The sequence below is a fragment of the Danio rerio genome, chromosome 7 (genome assembly GCF_052040795.2).
Source record: "Danio rerio strain M-AB ecotype USA chromosome 7, GRCz13ab, whole genome shotgun sequence".
NCBI lineage: Eukaryota > Metazoa > Chordata > Actinopteri > Cypriniformes > Danionidae > Danio > Danio rerio.
The window spans coordinates 10097065-10117237 of NC_141027.1; the positions used below are offsets into that span (position 1 = coordinate 10097065).

Sequence of the window (20173 nt, forward strand, 5' to 3'; positions counted from 1 at the left end):
CCAGCCTGCCCAGTCCTGTTTGTATGTATTTGTTTTGTTAATGTTTTCCCCCTCGGGGTAGTTTATTTTGCATTTTATTTTATTTTTATTATTTAATAAATTCCCATTTATTCTGCACTTGAGTCCTCGCTCCTTTTTCCCCATTTCCCCTCACCAACCCTGACAGAACGAACTGGCCAAATTAGAGGACTCAGCGGAAATGGGACTATTTCTGCGCCCAGCTTGCTCCCAGCAAGAAGGACCCATCGACCAACCCCCAGCCAGAGGACTGTCTCACAGGCAGAACCATCGCCCCTTTGGCATCTATGCCGAGGATCTTCTCGAGGCAGTCCGGGGGCTTGGGTTCAGTGAGACCACCCTCATCCACATCTTTCTGGCTGGATTGGATGAGCCATTCGATTGGGAGGAGCTGGGTGATATCGGGACATGGACGTATTGGGAGGTGGTGGACTATTCCTGTCTGAGGATGGAGAGGGAGATCCTGGAGGGGGAATGGACCCCTCTCAGCACCACCACCAGCACCATCTCCCAGTCCATGTCCTCCCCCCAAGGGTTAACCCGCACCCAAAAGCGGAGGCGGAAGAGAAAGGCCTCTCCTCCAGTGTCGGCTCCAGCCCCTGAGCGCCCTCCAGTGTCGGCTCCAGCCCCTGAGCGCCCTCCAGTGTCGGCTCCAGCCCCTGAGCGCCCTCCAGTGTCGGCTCCAGCCCCTGAGCGCCCTCCAGTGTCGGCTCCAGCCCCTGAGCGCCCTCCAGTGTCGGCTCCAGCCCCTGAGCGCCCTCCAGTGTCGGCTCCAGCCCCTGAGCGCCCTCCAGTGTCGGCTCCAGCCCCTGAGCGCCCTCCAGTGTCGGCTCCAGCCCCAGAGCGCCCTCCAGTGTCGGCTCCAGCCCCTGAGCGCCCTCCAGTGTCGGCTCCAGCCCCTGAGCGCCCTCCAGTGTCGGCTCCAGCCCCTGAGCACCGCTCAGTGCCGGTCCCAGTCCGGCTCCTTGCACTGCCGGCACCACCCAGACGTCTTTCCCTGCCGGCCCCAGCCCGGCTCCTTGCCCTGCCGGCACCAGCCAGACGTCTTTCCCTGCCGGCACCACCCAGACGTCTAGCCCTGCCGGCCCCACCCCGGCTCCTTTCCCTGCCGGCACCTACCAGACGTTTAACCCTGCCGGCCCCAGCCCGGCTCCTTGCCCTGCCGGCACCTACCAGACGTTTAGCCCTGCCGGCCCCAGCCCGGCTCCTTGCCCTGCCGGCACCTACCAGACGTTTAGCCCTGCCGGCCCCAGCCCGGCTCCTTGCCCTGCCGGTATCACCCAGACGTCTTGCCCAGCCGGCCCCAGCCCGGCTCCTTGCCCTGCCGGCACCACCCAGACGTCTTTCCCTGCCGGCACCTACCAGACGTTTAGCCCTGCCGGCCCCAGCCCTGCTTTTTGCCCTGCCGGCCCCAGCCCGGATCCTTGCCCTGCCGGCACCACCCAGACGTCTTTCCCTGCCGGCACCACCCAGACGTCTAGCCCTGCCGGCCCCAGCCCGGCTCCTTTCCCTGCCGGCACCTACCAGACGTCTAGCCCTGCCGGTCCCAGCCCGGCTCCTTGCCCTGCCGGCCCCCCACAGACCTCTGGTCTTGTTTCCCCTCATAGACACTCCCTGGGTCGTCCCTCCTGCCCCTCCCTGGTGTTCCTTTCCTCCACCCTGGACGGACCCTCCGGCTCCACCCTGGTTCCCTGCTAGAGCTCTCGACCCGCTGGACCCACCCTGGACAGTTCCTCCGGTCCCACCCTGGACTGATCCTCCCTTGTTTGTCGTTTTGGGTCTGGCTTGGCTTCCCTCCCTCCCCCCCTTCATGTCGTCTTGCCTGTTCACCTCCCTGTCTTGTGTCTGTTGATGTTGCCTGTTTTGTTTTCTTGTCTGTCTTGTACCTTGTTGGATGTTCCCTTTAGGGACGCCAGGTGGCGTCCCTTTTGGGGGGGGCTAGTGTCAGGGTTCTGCCACTTTGGTCTTGTAAATTCTTGTTTTGGTGGCAGAGCTCTGACACTACTCCTCCATGTCTGGTCCTGTTTCTGTCTCTGTGTGCGCGCGCGCGCCGTCGTGGGTGTACGCAGAGTGTGCGCGCTGCCACTTGATGTGGCCGCGCACGCTCTGCGTCCCTCAGACGCGCGCGCTCTTGTACTAGTGTTTGTGTTTGTTCTGTCAGCAGCGCGCTGCTTTATTCTCGGCGCCTCCGTCTAGTTGGTTTCAGTTTTGGTTGGCGCTGAGATGAAGCATGCGCGTTGCTTATGTGTGAGCGCACGGTAAGGTGTTTATCTATCGTGTGCTCGTGTCTTGCGTCTCTTGTCAAAGCACGTGGCTTGGTGTTTACATTGTGGTCACGTGCTTTTGTCGTGTGTTTCAGTGTTGTTTGTTGTCATGAACATGCGGTTAATGAGTTCTCTCATTGGCTGCATGTTCTTGTCCTGTTAAGTGAGCGCATGGCTTGTGTGTCTCTCTGTGTCATGCGCTCTCCCGTCTATTGTCTTGTCCCACCCTCCTTGTTAACCCATTATTAGTTAATTGTGTTCACCTGTTTGTGTTAATTTTCTACAGTTTATATACCCCTCACATTTGCTGTCCTGTGCCAGTTCGTCATCACATGTTGTTGTTTAAACCCTTGTCTTGTCATGTTTCCAGTTATCATCGTTGCCAGCCTGCCCAGTCCTGTTTGTATGTATTTGTTTTGTTAATGTTTTCCCCCTCGGGGTAGTTTATTTTGCATTTTATTTTATTTTTATTATTTAATAAATTCCCATTTATTCTGCACTTGAGTCCTCGCTCCTTTTTCCCCATTTCCCCTCACCAACCCTGACAGATATGAGCTATATAGGAGACATATCATGTAGAACATACAGGGCTTATATGTTGATATGAAGAAGCTACACAGGAGACCTATTTGGCCTGTATATGCACATATATGCACCTCAATATTGCCTATATGTGGCATATATACACATAAATGCAGTGTATATATTATCATATATGTGCATATATACTGCATATAGGTGTCATATATACACATATGTCCTCATATAGTTTCTTTCCATGTGGGATTTCCCCAGGGAATGGTCGTGATGGCCTTGGCCTTTATTGTTTGAGCTGCAGGATTGATATTCTGTTTCATAACACATGCAGATAAGTCTACTCTATTCTGTTGTTTCAGCACCTGATGTGCGCTGGTCTCTGGTGTTTAGTGGAAGGAGACACGTCATGCAAGACCAAACTAGATCCTCCGCTGGACGGCACAGAATGCGGAGCTGATAAGGTAACCCGATTATCTGTAACATTTTTCAAATGGACAATATTACAGTGGTGTTAGCTGACAGTAATGTGGGTGAAGGAGCTGCGCAGCAGGTCAGAAAACGGTCAGACTGTTTCGTTTATTATAATGAGAGAAATTTGCAGATGTGGGCAAGGTGTTAAAATGCAAAAAAATGTGAGAGGGACGACCAGCTGGAATTCAGTGTGCACATGCTCTCAGGCCATCCAAGATGTCACATTTTTCTTTATTAGAAGATTAAAATCTGCATAAAATCAAAATATTTTTATTTTAGCACACATTGTAAGTCTTCATGAAGCAGAAGCTGCGACTTTTTTTTTCCATAATGTGAGGCAGTTCCTACAGAAAGGGAATATTATATGATAAACTGTGGGTGTGGCTTGTTTTTTGGCTGCGAGCTGATTGGATGTAGTAAGGTTGGAATTTCATTCAGAAAGATGGGGAAAATGGTTTTAGGAGAGTTATTTCAACCTAACAGACTCCTCTTCCCCCTCAACATTTTCATTTGTTGTCAACGCTGACAGTTGGAGGGGCGTGGCTAAGTATGTTAGCTAAGTATGTATAATGACTATATCTTGCTGGAGTTTATAGCCGTTTTACTTCAGGACGCATTAATGCTGTGGTCCGCTTAGCAAGTCTATCGGAGACATTCATAAATATTCCTAGCAAATCCAATAAATGTTTGAGACATACTCGGTACATAAACGCACTAAATCACACTTCAGTCGTGTTTATTTAAGGGCGCGCAAGAAAATCTGCACTTGAGCAGCGTATATTTGAGTGCGCGCAAGAAGTTTTGTGCACGAACAGAGGAAATCTGGGCTCAAGCAGAGATATTGACATTGTTACGATCACCAGCGATCTAACCACCAGAGGTCGCTGGTAAACACTCACACACAGGGGCGGACTGGCCATCTGGCAGAGCGGGCACTTTCCCGGTGGGCCGACGTACTTTATGATCTGATCGGCCCATAAAAGGCGTAACAGCCTATCGTTTTTTTCTGCCTTATTAATTGACGCTGCTGTGATCTGTGACTCTTTGAAAGTGAGATGCTTTTTTCCCGGACAGACAGACCGGGCCGGCCCATGTGACACTCTGCAGCCCATTGGCTCTTTTCGGTATTGACGTTGGACTGGTCCAATCACAAACTCCTATTTTGGACTCCGTGTGAGCGTGCATCGTCTGTGTGTATTTGTCAAAATAGTTGAGAGTCAGAGAGAAAAAACGCAAGGGAGGCGCAGAGAAATCGCAGGAAATACACGGGCGTTTCATTTAGCGGTTCTGTATAGTTCTCCGTTCATTCTAGTACACGGCTAAAAGTGCAAGTCACGTGACCACACACATGCCCACTCTCTGCCAAGAGCCAGTAGTTCAGCGGGTGAGCATAAACCCCAGGTGAGAGTGTAGTGCATGTCAGACAGTTCATCTGCTGGATGATCTTATCTCACTATAGTTGTTAAACGTGATATTGAATTCATCTTGTTGTCTCTATCTAACAATTCTTATGTCTTTTGAATCACTTGTTCTCAGTTAACTGTTTTGGCTGAGTGCAAAGATAAGCTAATATATTCATTTATGTAACCACATACACTGATTCTGCACATTGACTGATTGCTTACCTTTATCGTTTAAATTTAATGTAAGTATACTGTTATAATGGCCATTATTGGTAATTAAAAATGATATTCTGCAAAAGAGAAAGGGTAAAGTTAATTCTTTTCAATGGAAATGAAAGGAGGCAGTTATATTTAAGCCCTGCTTTGTTATAAATATGCAGAGTGGAGATGATGCTCATATAAATATGCCGCTACACGAGGCTGTTTGGTGTCTGTTAATCATAATATCAAAATTAAACAAATTTGACTTATATTATGTTTTCATTGTTTAGATGAGGATGAGGTAAAAGAGGTGAAAGAGGTTATAAAGTACACTGTTCCCTTTGAAGATTTACCCATGCATTAGCAGGCAGTTTTTTGTTATGTTTATTATTGAATATAGGCTGAGTGAATAGTGTATTGAATAAGCTAAATCGGCTGTAGAGTATGAGTGTGTGTGAATGAGTGTGTATGGGTGATTTCCAATATTGGGTTGTGGCTGGAAAGGCATCTGCTGCATAAAACATGCTGGAATAGTTGGCAGTTCATTCCACTGCGGCAACCCCTGATAAATAAGGGACTAATGCGAAGAAAAATAAATAAATGAATAGTGTATTTTTTAGAACTCAACAAATATCTTTATGGACAGTATACAGAAATTAAATTGAGATTAAAGTTTGTATTTATTTATTTATTTATTTCATATATATGGCTTTTGTGTTTTATAGAATATGAGTTGATAAAAATATTGGATGTGCATAGATAGATTGCATTTTGATTTAATTTAGTGGGCGGCTCTGGCCCAAAATGCCAGGGCCGATTTTTTGCCCCAGTCCAGCCCTGCTCACACACATAGGACTACAAATCTGCTTCTAAATGGACTAAATATTCAGTCATGCCACACACACACACACACACACACCTGCTCCAAGTCTCCACTGATTAGACTCCCACAGCTGATGCTGCTTCTAGACTGATTACTGCACTACATAAACAGCACAGAAACACTCACTGTTGCCGAGTCTTGTTTACTGATACGCGGTTTCCTTTGTCTGCCTTTGTTGTGTTTTTGATTCTTAGCCTAGCTTATCCTTTTGTCCTTGTTTGCCGCCTGCCTTCTGACCTCCTTGCTTATTATATGACTACGATTCTAGATTGTCTGCATATATCTGTTTGCACCTGAATTGACCTTTGCTTGCCTGACAATTCTAATAAACCTGCACGTGGATCCAAACTTCAGTTGTTTGTGTCACTCCCTGCGCTACAGACATGCTCGTAGGCTATTACATGAATGCGAACTTGACTTAATACTGCGCCCATGACATTTGTCAGTGCAATAACGCCACATGTAGTGGTAGATCTGTGTAAAATGGCCAACAGAGTCTGCTGCCACAGCTGAAAAAAATCCTAGAGGAAACACTGGTTGACTTTACTTAAAAAAAGAGTGAACTCGATGCCTTATAACTATCAAGTAAAGCAACTTTGTGCATAATTATACAAGTTGACTGACTTCGTTTAAAGTAAAATCAACTTGTTGCTTTTAAGGCAAGACTGTCAATACAATTTTACAATCAATAATGTGGTTATTTCATTTCATAAGATTGTGATTTCATAAAACCAACTTAATTGAATTCAGTGAGAAAAGTCTTGCAAAATGACTTCATGGTGTTATGTTGGATGACTTGAGGATGAGTAAATTAACAGCAAATGTTCATTTTTCATTTGGTGTGTGTGTGTGTGTTTGTGTGTGTGTGTGTGTGTGTGTGTGTTTATTAGTGGTGCCGGGCCGGTGAGTGTGTCAGTAAGACGCCAATCCCGCAGCATGTGGATGGAGACTGGAGTCCCTGGAGCACGTGGAGCATGTGCAGCCGGACGTGTGGCACAGGAGCACGCTTTCGACAGAGGAAATGCGACAACCCGCCGTAAGCCTTTAGTTTCACCTCTCACTCAATGACTATGTTTACATGTTCTATGTTCTTTAATCGGCAATTCTTTATATGGGAGTCGGTTGCTCTGACAAGGAAGCTAAAAACCATGGCTTCTTGTCGCCAAAGCACCTTTAGAGGTCAGAGGAGTGAGGTTTACCTGCATTGCACTTTGCTAGCTTGCCTCCGTTACACTCACGCCCCTAAACCTCACTCCCATCCCGGACGAGCCCCCACATGTAACCCACCGGTCCTACGGCACCCAACCCGGTCTGAGCTGGGATCAAACTAACGATTCTTTGTATGTAAGTTTGTTGCTCTAACAAGAAGGCTAAAGATTATGGCTTCTTGTCGCCAAAGCACCTTTTGAGGTCAGAGGAGTGAGGTTTACCTGCATAGCACTTCGCTAGCTAGTCTCTGTTGCAATAATTATGACATTTGAATGTAAATATTAAGTGTAAGTTAATTGTTAAGTACGGGAAGGTCTTTCATGGTGCTATATATGCTGGGGGTGTTAAAAACTGATGTATTTGGTGTCCATGAAAAAATGGGAACCATGATAAGACAATAATGATTATGGTGTTTACATGAGGTGCTTTTTGAATGTTCCTTTTATATTTTATATTATAGTACATAGTTTGATTAATGTCATTACGTCACCATTCAACTCTAGTTTCCTCTAACGTTTCACACAACATCGGTTGATGTTCATCATGGCACCATATCTGATTTTGGGCTTTCGTTTTTAATTTTGTTCAACTGCAGGTAATTCCTCACACTTTGTGTACAAAACAGATGGCTGTGGATACAAATTCTCAAGAAGACGGCCACCTTTGCCATTTAATTCACTAACTTTTCATTCAAACTCGGAGGTAACCAATGAGAGCACAGTCGTCGTTTCCCGCTCTGACCAAAAATGTGCTCTCTTGCTTGAAGCCATTATCATTTGTTTGTTGTCAAACGCGTGACAGCTGCCTTGTGTGCGTCTGGTCGCAAATTATAGTGAAAGTACTGAAAAATGGTTTGGTTGTGATGTTTACATGCCTGTACTGCACTTCACTTTGACTTTAGTCGAATTAAGGTAATCAAAAAGGCTGTATACATGGTTGACTCTAATGCCGAGTTCAGACTGCATGATTTTCACAGTAGTCGTGTCACAGATGTTTTCACACTGCATGACTATCTGGGCTAGCGTTTTGTCGCTGCTTTGTTTACACTGCAAGATGGATCGGCGACCGGGACATTCACATTGCATGACTTTACTATAGGAAGAATCGCCGACAACTTCGTCCAAACTACGTCTCATAGCCAAAAACACGTAGTATATCTTTTGTTATTAACTACATAATGAGAAAGAAGCCTTTAATGGGGTAGAAAATGTACATGTTTGCTTACCTGGGTTTAAAGGGAATTAGCCATTTCTCCTCAACGTTGATAATAAACTAATTTCTTTCTGTATGAAACATCAAACAGACACGGTTGCTCCTGAGTCCTGTCAAACCTCCACTAGTTTTTCCTCCATTTCGTGGGTCCAAATAAACCAAAAAAGATCGCTTTTAACTTCTCCCCCAGCCTCCCGCTGGCCTGCAGCAGGTATACACACACGCACACACAAGTGAAAGCTGCTCTCTCATTGGCTGTAGGCGATCGCCGATGTTATTTTCAGTCAAAACTCAATTCACACGGCATGATTTGAATCGCCGACAGCTCCAGATATTTAGCATTTAGCTCACAGGTATCGGCGACTCATCGGCGATTCTCTCAGATCGCGTCTTTGAAAGTTCATACTGTGTGATTGTCACTCACGTGCACGAGCAGCGATTTGCCTGTGATTTCAGGCATTTGTCGGCGACTTCTCAAAACCTGTCGGCGAGCCAAAATCGGGGCTAAAATCACTCAGTCTGAACTAGGCATTAATCAGAGTATTGTCTTAATCATATTTAAATCACATTATTGGTGTCCATGTTAACGAACGTAGTTGTTTGGAAAAAGTAGTCAGCATGTCAAGTGTTCAAATCACTCAGTGGCCTTTACTTTTCATTTAATATACAAAAAGCAGACTAGTATTGTCAACAAGCAGGCCGTTACCTAATATTTCATTAAACCTAATATCCGATCCAGAGATGATGTGACTCAGTGCAAACACAGTCATCATCCAAACCCACAATGCACCACAATAATCTTGTTTTTGTTTTGGCAGGAACAAGTTTTCCTCTCACTCTCTTCCTTCATCTAATGACGCCGTTTCTCTCAGAGTGTCATTTCTCAACGTCTGACAGCCTGCCAGAGAGCTTGTTAAACTGTCTGTGTGTGTGTGTGTGTGTGTGTGTGTGTGTGTGTGTGTGTGTGTGTGTGTGTGTGTGTGTGTGTGTGTGTGTGTTTTAAACTTGATATAATAATTCAGGGTTCTCCCTTTATTTCCAGCTTTAACAGTGTGCAATTTGTGAATGTTGGTCCAAGATGTGCAGTTTTGGTTTTTGGGCGCTTGTAAGGTAATCGCTCTTTTGTGTGCACTACTCCATTGTGGATCGTAAAAACATTTGGAGCCGCATCAAGCACACCCAAGAGCGAAAAAGGAGTAAAAATAAGGCAGACGTGTTCTGTTTCTAAGCAGAATTGAGAAATTTGTTTTGCGTATAGTAAAAAATAAAACAGCAGATGCAAGAATAGTCTTTGAGTTTTGGATAAGTTTACTTGGGAAAGCCCACATTGGCTATCTCTGTTCAAAGTTTCAACAAAGACTGTACATTTTAGGGAGATAGATTGGAGTAACTTACAATTAGTGATGCATATTGGAAGAAACTAGCATTGCGATATTTCTAACCCAGGCTCATTGCGGATTTGTACCCAGGTCTACATTTCTGGGGACAACAAAATTCATAACCTTAAGGCCCGTGCACACCGGTCAACTTTTTGCTCAACGTCAACAGGGCGCCAATGTGATCGTGCACACCAACGCGCAAAACGGCAGGCGTAAAAGCAACATTTTTTAAGAAACGCCTTATGCTCAATTTTTTTCTTTTGATGTGCTGCGTCAAAACCTTTTCCAACAATCAGATTGGCACTTTTGTTCACGTGCATGAAGCTGCTGAAGTTATAGTAAACAGAACTTGGAGCCGCTCAATTGCAAAACTGTCAATGCGAGTGCCCAGAGATGCCCAAAGGCGAAATGAACGTGGAGCTGCTTATTGCGCTGATGAACAATAATCATTTCTTCATCCCTAGAGCTGGAGCTGCTACTTGAACCATTTATGCTTGTTTGAATCGCCCGTAACTTTAACAACAAGCGTGTCAACTTTCTGTGTTCTACTTCTGTGTTACAAGCCGGGATCAAAAGTTGTGTAGTACCATCTAACGTCAAAGTGTGATTTTGTATACTCTTCTGCTCGAAGGCCAGTGAAAATCACTTGGGTTTAAATTTGGAAAAGCATGTTGGAGAAAAACGCTGAGAATAAACGCAAATAAAAAGCATTTAGTGACAATGTCTGCTGGTAGTTTTTGTTCTTGCAAATACAGCAGAAGGCACTTTATACACTTCAGCCAACCAAGCCAGCTTGCTGTCGACTGATTGACTGAATGACTGACCCACCCACCCCCTTTCCTTAACCCAGGGATGTCCAAACTCAGTCCTGGAGGGTCGGTGTCCTGCAAAGTTTAAAATATAGTGAAAAAAAAATATTCATATTAAAACAGTAAAACGATTAATCTGAAAAGATATAGCAACAAACTGCAATGCAGGGCATAGCTTTTGGCCAAATTTGGGGCTTGTGGCATTAAAGCCCTGAGAGAAGATAGAGTTTATCTCAGAAGACAGAGTGGTAATAATGATATGTTTAAATAGTATAACACATAGGAATTTTAGTGCATACTGGACAAGGGTGCAAGCCAGGTTAACAATCATGATCCAATCGCTCAGGCATCACTGTAATTGATATCACCACATGGGCTCAGTTACATCCAAAAATGCCAGTTAAAACTATACTGTGCCAAAAAAAGCCCTATGTTAACAGTGTCCAGAAGCGCTGTCGACTTCTCTAAGCTCAGAGGCATCTGGGATGGATCATCACACAGTGGAAATGTGCACTGTGGTCAGATGAATCAGCATTTCAGGGTTGTTTTTTTGGTGGGGGAATGGATGCTGTGTGCTCTGGACCAAAAAAGAAAAGGATCATCGCTTACCTCTGTGTTGAGGACTTTCCCGCCGCAATCTGTTTGTCTGGTTAGCTCGACATGTACTTCGGCAGACTTGAGACACAGAGAGGAGCTGACCACGACGTTGACGATGCCCGGGTTTGACTCCAGGGAAGAGTGGTTCCAGAAATAAGATACGACAAAAACAGAATCCAAAAAATAAAGTGAACAAGTGAATAACAGGCTGAGAATGTGGTCAAATCAGAAAAACTTGGTAAAAATCAGACAAGGGCTTTTCTTTTTCTGGACACCTTTTTTTGTAAATTATTGGTTGGGTTTAGCGAAGTAAGCGAGGGAATGGGGGGGAGGGGGTCAATCGGAAAAACTGTTTGAGTTTAGGGAAGGAGGAGGAGGGTGGGTCGGCCACCCAGTCAATTATTCAGCCAGTCGGATAGACGGTCGTTCAACAGCGGCTTCTTGTGGGTTTACGCGAGAACGGCTACGAGAGACGTTTGAGATGCGAAAAAGCGCGAACAGCGGCCTCTTGCGTATTCGAGAAAACAAAAACTGCACAAATACATACCTCCCGGGACGTACTTTGCAGTTTCCAGAAACATCCACGGGACTACGTTTTCAGAATGAGCCTGGGTTGGTTATGGTATGGGGTTGTGTCAGTGCCCTTGACAAAGGTAACTTGCACTTCTGTGATGCACCAATATTGCTGAAAAGTACATCGAGATTTTGTAGCACAATATGCTGCCTTCTTTTGTAGGCTGCAGAGGAAGAGGATACAGGTACTTGACTGGCCTGTCTGCAGTCCCGACCAGTCTCCAATAGAGAATGTGTGCCACATTTTGAAACGCAAAATGCTACGATGAAGACCTGTTGCCCAACTTAAGACCTATTTGCTGGAAGAATGGGTGAAAATTACACCTGAAACACTTCAACATTTGGTGTCTTCAGTCCCTAAACGTCTTTTAAGTGTTGTGAAAAGGAATGGCAACATTACAAAGTGCTAAAGGCTTCACTGTTCCAACCTTTTTTGAAATGTGTTGCAAGAAAATTGGGCTAGGTTTTTATTTAGAAAAATTTAATAAAATCATAAGGAACACCTTCAATAATGTTTGTTGTGTTGTCTGGAATGAAATACAAGTCATAGTAAATTTAGAAATCACTACTTTCCTGCTTTATTGCGTTTTTCGTACTGTCCCATCTTTTTCTGATTTGGGCTTGTTCTTTACTTTATGTTTGATTTATTAAAGGCAACTTTTGTGAGCATAAAAAACTTTCAAAATTAAAGTGAAAGATCAGACCAATCACAAAATACATTAAGTAGATTCTTCCGCGATTAAGGTATACCTTAAACCAGAAGGAGAAACATCAATACAGTTCTGTCAGGCAAACTCATTAAAATGAGAAGGCAGGCTGGGAAACTCTGACCATTTGGAGAGACTCTCAGAGGAAAAGAGACAGATTGAACGATGGAACATGATGGAGACTGTGAAAATGCGAGGAGACGTGTTATCCAACAGGTTTGAGCCGGTTATGTTGTCAGCTGTCATCATTAGAGGCAGTGATACATGAAGGTTTATGGGACTATAGTTAAAGGAAAAATCAGTCATTTTTAGCCTGACCTCTGTCACACAACCTCTCCTCAATCACTGTCCTACAGCCAGAGTAACGATCTTCAGGTTCCGACCATTCAGCTTTTAATTCATCTTCAGCTCATATAAGTGGATTTCTTGTTGTTTCTGTTTGTGCAGGCCCGGTCCAGGAGGAAAATACTGTCAGAAGGCCAGTGTTGAGCATAAAGTGTGTGAGGGTCCGCCGTGTACAAAGGGTCTGCCTACATTTAGAGACCAGCAGTGTCAATCTCATGAGCGACAAGCCAGTAAGAAGAGCCAGATGTGGACAGCGGTCATCGATGATGGTAAGGCTATCTATTAAGTGTTGGAGATGTCATGGCTAAATTCGAGTAGCCTGGTGGCTGATCCTCACTGATTGCACATTGCACCAGTAAGAGCAGAGTGTAAAAGTTTAATTAGCAGAGTAATAGCACAGTTCTGCAAAAAATATTGCAATGAACTCATTATAGGTAACGTATCAGAGTTCAAAAGAGCCAAAAAAGCAAGTCTTTGTGATTCATCAAGAGCCACGGTATCTAGGGTAATGTCAGCATACCACCAAGATGGACGAACCACATCCAATAGGAGTAACTGTGGACCAAAGAGGAAGGTGTCTGAAAAGGGATGTCCGGGTGCTAATACTGATTGTATCTAAAAAACAGAAAACCACAGCTGCCCACCTCACTGCAGAAATAAATGCTCACCTAACTCTCCTGTTTCCACCCAAACTATTCATTGGGAGCTCCACTGGGTCAATATACATGGCCGGGCTACTATACCCATACCTTTGGTCACTCGTGCCAATGCCAAACATTTGTTTTAATGGGGCCATCAGCGAAAAACCTTGAACTGTAGACTATGTGACACATGTAATGTTTTCTGGTGAGTTACGATGTCAAGAAGCATCTATCTATCTATCTATCTATCTATCTATCTATCTATCTATCTATCTATCTGTCTGTCTGTCTGTCTGTCTGTCTGTCTGTCTGTCTGTCTGTCTGTCTGTCTGTCTGTCTGTCCGTCTGTCCGTCCGTCCGTCCGTCCGTCCGTCCATCATCCATCCATCCATCCATCCATCCATCCATCCATCCATCCTATACAGTGTATATCCATCCATCCATCCATCCATCCATCCTATACAGTGTCTATCCATCCATCCATTCTATACAGTGTATATCCACCCGTCCATCCTATACAGTGTCTGTCCATTCATCCATCCATCCATCCATCCATCCATCCATCCATCCATCCTTTACAGTGTATATCCATCCATCCATCCATCCATCCATCCTATACAGTGTCTGTCTGTCTGTCTGTCCATCCATCCATCCATCCATCCATCCATCCATCCATCCTATACAGTGTATATCCATCCATCCATCCCATACAGTGTATATCCATCCATCCATCCATCCATCACCCATCCATCCTATACAGTGTCTGTCTGTCCATCCATCCATCCATCCATCCATCCATCCATCCATCCATCCATCCATCCATCCATCCATCCATCCATCCATCCATCCATCCATCCATCCATTCATCTATCCTTCCGTCCAATAATTCATCCATCCGTCCAATAATTCATCCATCTGTCCTATACAGTGTCTGTCTATCTATCTGTCCATCCATCCATCCATCCATCCATCCATCCATCCATCCATCCTTCCATCCATCCATCCATCCATCCATCCATCCATCCATTTATCCATCCAATACAGTGCCTATCTATCTATCTATCTATCTATCTATCTATCTATCTATCTATCTATCTATCTATCTATCTATCTATCTATCTATCTATCTATCTATCTATCTATCTATCTATCCAATAATTCATCCATCCGTCCTATACAGTGTCTGTCTGTCTATCCATCCATCCATCCATCCATCCATCCATCCATCCATCCATCCATCCATCCAACCATCCATCCATCCATCCATCCATCCTATACAGTGTATATCCATCCATCCATCCATCCATCCAGCCATCCATCCATCCATCCATCCATCCATCCATCCGTCCATCCTATACAGTGTATATCCATCCATCCATCCATCCATTTATCCATCTTTACAGTGTATATCTATCCATCTATCTGTCTGTCCGTCCGTCTAATTATCCATCCATCCATCGTTTGTTATTTCTTTCTATAATGTGTTGTTCCATATGTTCATTATTGGTTTGTTCTTTCTTTCTCATTCATCAGAACTGTAATATTGAAGTATCATTTTTATCGGAAAACAATGTTTTCTATTTCATAACTTTAATACACAATATTTATTTGCTATGATAGCAACTCATTTCCTGAAATCATATTGAAACAAAATAAACAACAACCAGCACAAACCGCGTCCTATGCACCTGAAAGCTCTCCACTTTGTGACGACAGTCTTAACGCAGCAGCACTCGCTGTACTTTCCTGCACAATAGCAGAAACAAACTCTAAACACTCGAGAGTCACTTACCCACATTCACTCCATCAGCACCAAACCCTGCAACTTTCATCTTCGCCAGACCGAAGGAGCACCAGGTTCAGCTCTTAAATCGCAACACGTCACTCAGAAACGAGCTTGTGATCTTCTTAAGTAGACTCTGTAATACTGTGAGTGCACTTCATGTGTTCTGGCGGAAAGTACACACACACTTGTGCCTCCTTCAGCTTCAAAGCTCGATTGACTGATAGAGTGAATGCTATAAAACAACATTTGTGAGGAAATTGGAGAACAAATACGCACATTAAATCTGATGCATGTACATGCGAGATACCATTTAGGTATGCTAAAGTATGTTTACATTCATGTGTATTTATTTCCTAGAAAAGCCGTGTGCTTTGTATTGCACACCCGTCGGCAGTGATTCCCCAGTGTTAGTGGCAGAACGGGTGCTGGACGGGACGCCATGTGGACCTTATGAGAGCGACCTGTGTGTGAACGGAAAATGCCAGGTGTGTTTTGAACAAATATATGTATTTTTTATTTATATGTTTATTTATTGCTTATTATTTTTGTCTTCTAACAACAGCAATGCCTTTTAGCTTACTGTTTCTATTTTATTTTTCTAATGAAAACTCAACCTGACTTTTTAAGTTACTATAGACTGTACATTGTATTCAAATTCCCCTATTTTTTCACTCTGTTATATTGCAGCCATTTGCTAAAGTCATTTAAGTTCATTTCTCATTAATGTCCACACAGCACCCCATAATAACACACAATCAAAAAAACAAAATTGTTGACATTTTTGCAGATTTATTAAAAAAAGAACTGAAATATCACATGGTCATAAGTATTCACACCCTCTGCTCAGTATTTAGTAGAAGCTCCAAGTTTTTCACACCTGGATTTGGGGATCCTCTGCCATTCCTCCTTGCAGATCCTGTCCAGTTCTGTCAGGTTGGATGGTAAACATTGGTGGGCATCCATTTTTAGGTCTCTCCAGAGATGCTCAATTGGGTTTAAGTCAGGGCTTTGGCTTGGCCATTTAAGAACAGTCACAGAATTGTTGTGAAGCCGCTCCTTTATTATTTTAGCTGTGTGCTTAGGGTCAGTTTGTCTTGTTGGAAGGTAAACCTTCGACCCAGTCTGAGGTCCTGAGCACTCTGGAGAAGGCTTTCATCCCTGTACTTAGCCACTTTCATCTTTCCCTCAATTGCAACTAGTTGTCCTGTCCTCGCAGCTGAAAAACACCCCCACAGCATGAGGCTTCCACCACCATGCTTCACAGATGGTGCTGTATTACACAGGTGATGAGCAGGGCATGGTTTTCTCCACAGCTTAGAATTGAGGCCGAAAAGTTCTATCTTTAGTCCCTTTCACACATACAGACCTTTGCGGAAAATTACCGGCAATTTTCCGGAAAGGTTGTATGTGTGAACAGGCCCTTTTTGAAAATACAGGTAAATTCGTTCTGGCTATTTTCCGGAAAGAGAAGTTGTAACATTACCGGTAATTTGCCGGAATGCTGCGCTGTGTGAACGCAGAAGGAAGATTGCCGGAAAGAGCGTGTCCACGTCTAGAACGTGCTGACATGAGACGCCTGCTTTAGCCAATCAGAACTGTCAGACGCATTCACCTCCACACGGTTTATGAGAATAAAAGTCTTTGAATATTTTTCCAGACACATTTAGCTGCTAGATGTTAGTCAGATAACGTTTCTATGTTCCTTCTTAACGCTAACTGTGTAAATAATTATCGATAAAATGTTTATGATAATCCGTTGTTTGTTTATCTTCAAGCTTTGCGTGTGCCCGTGAGCGCCCATAGCGCCAGCACACACACATATCATGAACATCTCGACATGCGAAAGTGTTCCTCTATATGTTTTCATTGGAGTTGTAATCAATACTGATCCATCCAAAGAGTTTGTAATGCAGTCAAATGTTTACGAACACAAGCGCAGCCGTTTAGAGGTCATTTCTGGTTAATGATGTCAGAATTTACCGGCATTTTGCGATGGATGTGTAAATGCTCTTTTCCGGAAAATTTCCGTAACGTCCTCGCCTGTGTGAACAGCGCTTTTTTGAATTTACCGGTAAAGTCATTCCGGAAATTTTCCGGATATTTACCGTTATCACTGTGTGAAAGGGGCTTTTATCTCATCAGACAATCTTATTTCTTATCATCTCGGATTCCTTCAGGTGTTTTTAGCAAACTCCACTGAGGCGAAGCTTCTGTCAGGCCACTTTGCCATAAAGCCCTGACTGGTCTTTCTACAACTTTTTCCTGTCTCCCAACTCCATCACTGGAGCTCAGCCACAGTGATCTTTGGGTTCTTTTTTAATTCTCTCACCAAGGCTCTTCTCCCCTGAAAGCTCAGTTTGGCTGGTGGCCATCTCTAGGAAGGGTTCCAGTCATCCCAAACGCCTTCTATTTAAGGCCACTGTGCTCTTAGGAACCTGAAGTCCAGCAGAAATGTTTTTGTAACCGTGGCTAGATCTGTGCCTTGCCACAATTCTGTCTCTGAGCTCTTCAGGCAGTTCTTTTAACCACATGTATTAATATTATTGAATTTTTTTTTTTTTTTTTAATGTATACATCATATTAAAAAAAAGTTTCCAAAGTTTGAGCTACAGTAATATAATAGTATTATTTAAAAAAAAATTGCATGTCTTAAATGAACAGCCAAAATGGTTTTTAAAATGTATAAAAGTTAAAGAAAGAACATTTCTAAATACACCCTTAATGATTTTTCTGAACTATTTGTTTAAAGGAGGGGTCACCAAACTGTCCTGCAGATTTTAGCTCTAACCCTAATTAAACACACCTGAAGAAGCTAATCAAGGTCTTACTAGGTAGACTTGAAACAATCAGGCAGGTGTGTTGAGGCAAGTTGGAGCTAAACCCTGCAGGTACACCAGCCCTCCAGGACCGAGATTGGTGACCCCTGGTTTAAAGTGTAAGGTTGTCTGTCACTGATGGCTCTAAGCAGATTTGCCACATTATAGCTGTTCTTTTTTCCACCAAAAAAATCCTAAATTCTGGTCTCAAACTCACATTATTGGTCAACCGTGCCAAAGAAAACACAGATCAGAACCACATACTGTACAGGTGTGGGATTGACTGCAGTCTTCACATATGAAACTGCAATTTGAGAAGGCTGATGTGAAATATGTAGGACTTAGGTGTAAGAAACGGAACACTTACTGAATTTAAGGGAGATTAAACCTGTCAGGGGCGCAGAGCAAGGTTATTATAGTTTAGAATTTTTTTAATTATTATTGTTATTTTTGATACTTTTTAAAAAATGTTTTATTAATGGTTTTGTTGGTTTTAGTTTAAATTTTATTTTGTGAACACATTAATATTTAGTTTTTATGTATTTAGCTTCAATTTAGTTTTAGTAATTATAGTTAATTAGAGTTAACCTATTAACATTTTTACTTGTAATTTTAGTTTAAAATATATTTTTTCCTATTTATTGTTTTATTTCAGTTAGTTTTTCAGTGACAATTGTTAGTTTTTGTTCATTTTAGTTTTTCATTTATTGCAAATTTTTTTATTTTATTTCAGTTAACGAAAATAGTTTTTGACCAATAGTTTTAGTCTTAGATTTAGTTTTCGTTTACGTAAATTACCTTGGTACAGACTTTACTTTTTCACAACATTTATTAAGATTTGATGTAGAAACCATAGGTTTTTTTTCTTTTCTAGTTTTATAAACATTTACAAAGAAATTGTAACCTTAAAATAATCTAAAACATTAAAACAAAATTAAATCAAAATAAATGATAGCTAAAAAACGGATATGATTTTACTATCAAAAAAAATTAATTGAATGTTACTGAAAATAATAAAAAAACAAATAATGTGGCACGGTGGCTCAGTGGTTAGCACTGTCACCTCACAGCAAGAAAATCACTGGTTCGAGTCCTGGCTGGGTCAGTTGGCATTTCTGTGTGAAGTTTGCATGTTCTCCCTGTGTTTTTCGTGGGTATTCCGGTTTCCCCCACAGTTCAAACTCATGCAATATGAATTGGGGCCATAGTGTATGAGTGTATGTTTAAATGAGTGTGTATGGGTGTTTCCCAGTACTGGGTTGCGGCTTGGAGGGCATCCGCTGCGTAAAACATATTGTCACCTTAGAATTATAAAGTTCTATCTGACATTTTTGTCAAAATTTAGTTATTGACGTATTCTTATTAAACGACAACTTTTTTACATTATGGGATGTTTTTCATAAGTTGTTTACATTTAAAGACTTTTATTTACAAAAACAAATATTACACACATACTGTTTGCTATGGAATGCAAAAACTTTAAAGCTCAATATCTCAAAATCATTCAGAACGCAGATAGAACCTTATAATTCCAAGGTGACGATATGCTGGAGTAGTTGGCAGTTCATTCTGCTGTGGCGTTCCCTGATAAATAAAGGACAATTCTATATGTTGACTTGCACTTTGGTAGATTTGCTCTTCAGTGATTGAACTTTAAGAAGTAAAAATTTGAACCACACTAAACTAAACTGAACTTCAGCTCTGAAATCTGGACGTTGCTAAAACCATGTTAAGCTGCTTTGACACAATCTACATTGTAAGAAGCGCTATATAAATAAAAATAAATAGAATTGAACTATTTGAAGGAAAAAGAATCAATGAATGAAAACTAATTAAAATGACAATGCAAGTGTAAAATACAGTATATAAACAACTTCAATCTTTATTGTCAGTGTTAATAAAAATGCACTGAAACAATCCTTGTTTTATTAAAACATATTTATACATAAATGTTTAAAAAAAAGAGATCACACCAGTTCATCTTCTACTTCAGTTCAATTGACAGTGGTTTACTATAAATCCTTTCATAACAGTTTTTAAATTAAATCGAAAGCCATTTGATTGTAGTCAGACAGGAATACTGATAAATGGTTAAACTGGCAAAGAAAGGTAGCAATAAAAACGAACAAAAGACTGACGGTGAAAGTCGTTAGTCAGATAAAGATGCATTGCTTTACTCAAACAGCTTCAATGTGACTCCTGCTTCTTCTGTCAAAGCTACACACTGTAGCTCAATGGCCACTGGAAGAGCACACGACTAAAAGGAGGTCACATTCTGCAAGCCGCCTCCGCTAATAGAAAGCAGGACCACCAAAAAAAGCA

At 42.6% G+C, this 20173-nt stretch overlaps 1 protein-coding gene across 5 annotated transcripts in view; it reads left to right on the forward strand.

Annotated features, from left to right (window-relative positions):
• adamts17 (ADAM metallopeptidase with thrombospondin type 1 motif, 17) overlaps nucleotides 1-20173 on the forward strand; it is a 328430-nt gene that overhangs the window by 175236 nt on the left and 133021 nt on the right. For all 5 annotated transcript variants that reach the window (XR_015495085.1, XM_087260202.1, XM_087260203.1 and 2 more), the window contains 4 exons: nucleotides 3179-3280; nucleotides 6668-6813; nucleotides 12711-12877; nucleotides 15393-15520. Coding sequence is in view for 4 of the 5 variants with exons in the window: in XM_087260202.1 (XP_087116328.1) it covers nucleotides 3179-3280; nucleotides 6668-6813; nucleotides 12711-12877; nucleotides 15393-15520 (543 nt within the window). In the remaining variant the exon portion in view is untranslated. The remainder of the gene's footprint in view (nucleotides 1-3178; nucleotides 3281-6667; nucleotides 6814-12710; nucleotides 12878-15392; nucleotides 15521-20173) is intronic.